The 1,508-nt window shown below is 42.6% G+C and overlaps 1 protein-coding gene across 1 annotated transcript; it reads right to left on the bottom strand.

The window, feature by feature from the left end:
• Positions 1-278: 278 nt before the first annotated feature.
• Positions 279-1,250, bottom strand: saa (serum amyloid A). The gene is made up of 3 exons (XM_005724294.1): positions 1,099-1,250; positions 839-977; positions 279-676 (listed from the first exon to the last, which is right to left on the bottom strand). Exons 1-3 carry the CDS (start codon positions 1,184-1,186, stop codon positions 538-540), a joined length of 366 nt encoding a protein of 121 aa, XP_005724351.1. The 5' UTR covers positions 1,187-1,250; the 3' UTR covers positions 279-537.
• Positions 1,251-1,508: the final 258 nt, after the last annotated feature.

Here is a 1,508-nt window from a genome sequence, read left to right on the forward strand (position 1 = left end):
ACATTCCTACCCTCACGTATGGTCATGAGCTCTGGGTAATGACTGAAAGAACAACGCTGTGTAAACAAGCAGTGGAAATGAGCTTTCCCCAAAGCATGGCAACGTGAGATGTTCTGGCCATGTCCTACTGAGAAGAGGCCCTGGGGTAGGCTCAGGAGACACTGGAGAGATTACTGGAAGTGCCCCGGGGTCACTGTAGCACCGGATCAGAAGGACAACTGACAGTATTTGGTTTTAAAAAATGTTTCTGTGGAAATGATGGACCTGACACCAACAGCTTTTGCAGTTTCACACGTTTTTTATTTGTTCAGTGTTTTTTCAATGGGCAACTTTCCTGCTTCCCCGCTTGTACCACACACACCACCCCACCTCAGGTCCCGGCACATCTTTTACAGGGGAGACGTGATCAGTTGATGGAGCTCAGGTATCTGAGCAACAACAAATTTGGGCTATTTAAAACACCATGTTTTCACTAACTCCAACACTAGAAGCGTCTTCATGCAGTTTTATTCTCCTGTAAGTCAATGAGCTTTGCGCTCAGTACTTGTTGGGAAGACCCTCGGGCCTGAAATGGTTGGGATCATTTCCGTCTCGCCCCCAACGGTTTGCCGCCTGATCAGCTTCGGAGTCCTCAGCGCCATGACCCAGTCTCTCCTGCACCCACTCTCTGGTGTTACTAAAATGGAAATAGACAGTGAATCCACCTATCTTCAGTAAGTACGTTTCAGAACAACATCAGAAACTGAAAAAATGAGAGAAGCAGAATTAGCAGCCTTAAAAAATTAGTGATTAGTTAATCAAAAATACAAATGAATTTCAGTAAAGTAGATTGTCAAACCTGATAACCTCAGCAGCCCATCTGCCTCCTGCTCCTCTCTGTGCAGCATCAGAGTTTCCTCTGGCATGAAAGTATTTGTCTGAATCTTTCCAGTTGGCCTCCCTCATGTCGCTGTAGGCTCGCCACATATCACCAGCCCCTGATCAGAAGTACAGAAAACAGTACTGATAATAAATAATGACAACATTCGCAATTAAAATATCAAAATCTGAGAAATATGACAGATTGTTGTTAGGTATTTAAAATGCCATATTTCTAACCTTTAGCTGCTTCAATTGGGAAATTATACCACTGGGCATTGGTTTCCACAATTAGAATGAGAAAAATCCCAGCCACAAGCAACTTCATGGCTGCAGAAGTCACAAAATTTAAATCTAAACTGCTTTTTTTTTTTTTACACAGTTTAGACAAATCTTTAGAGCTCACTGAATAACTTACTACTGAGGGACGCACTGGTCTTATATTCTGTTCTGTACGATCAATGTCATAGGATTACTCAATAATGGAAAGTTTTGGTCCATGTTTACAGAAAGGAAAGTTCAGCCAAACACACCAGGCACCAGTTGTGAAATCGCAGGTATTCACAGCTGTGGAAAAAAAGAGCAAGCTTCATGTAAACCAAAACATCCGAGGGGTTTTTTGCTCATCATGAAAAATCTCTGTTCATTCC

This window comes from Pundamilia nyererei, unplaced genomic scaffold (assembly GCF_000239375.1).
Source record: "Pundamilia nyererei isolate P.nyererei 1_Seehausen unplaced genomic scaffold, PunNye1.0 scaffold00011, whole genome shotgun sequence".
NCBI classification, from domain to species: Eukaryota; Metazoa; Chordata; class Actinopteri; order Cichliformes; family Cichlidae; genus Pundamilia; species Pundamilia nyererei.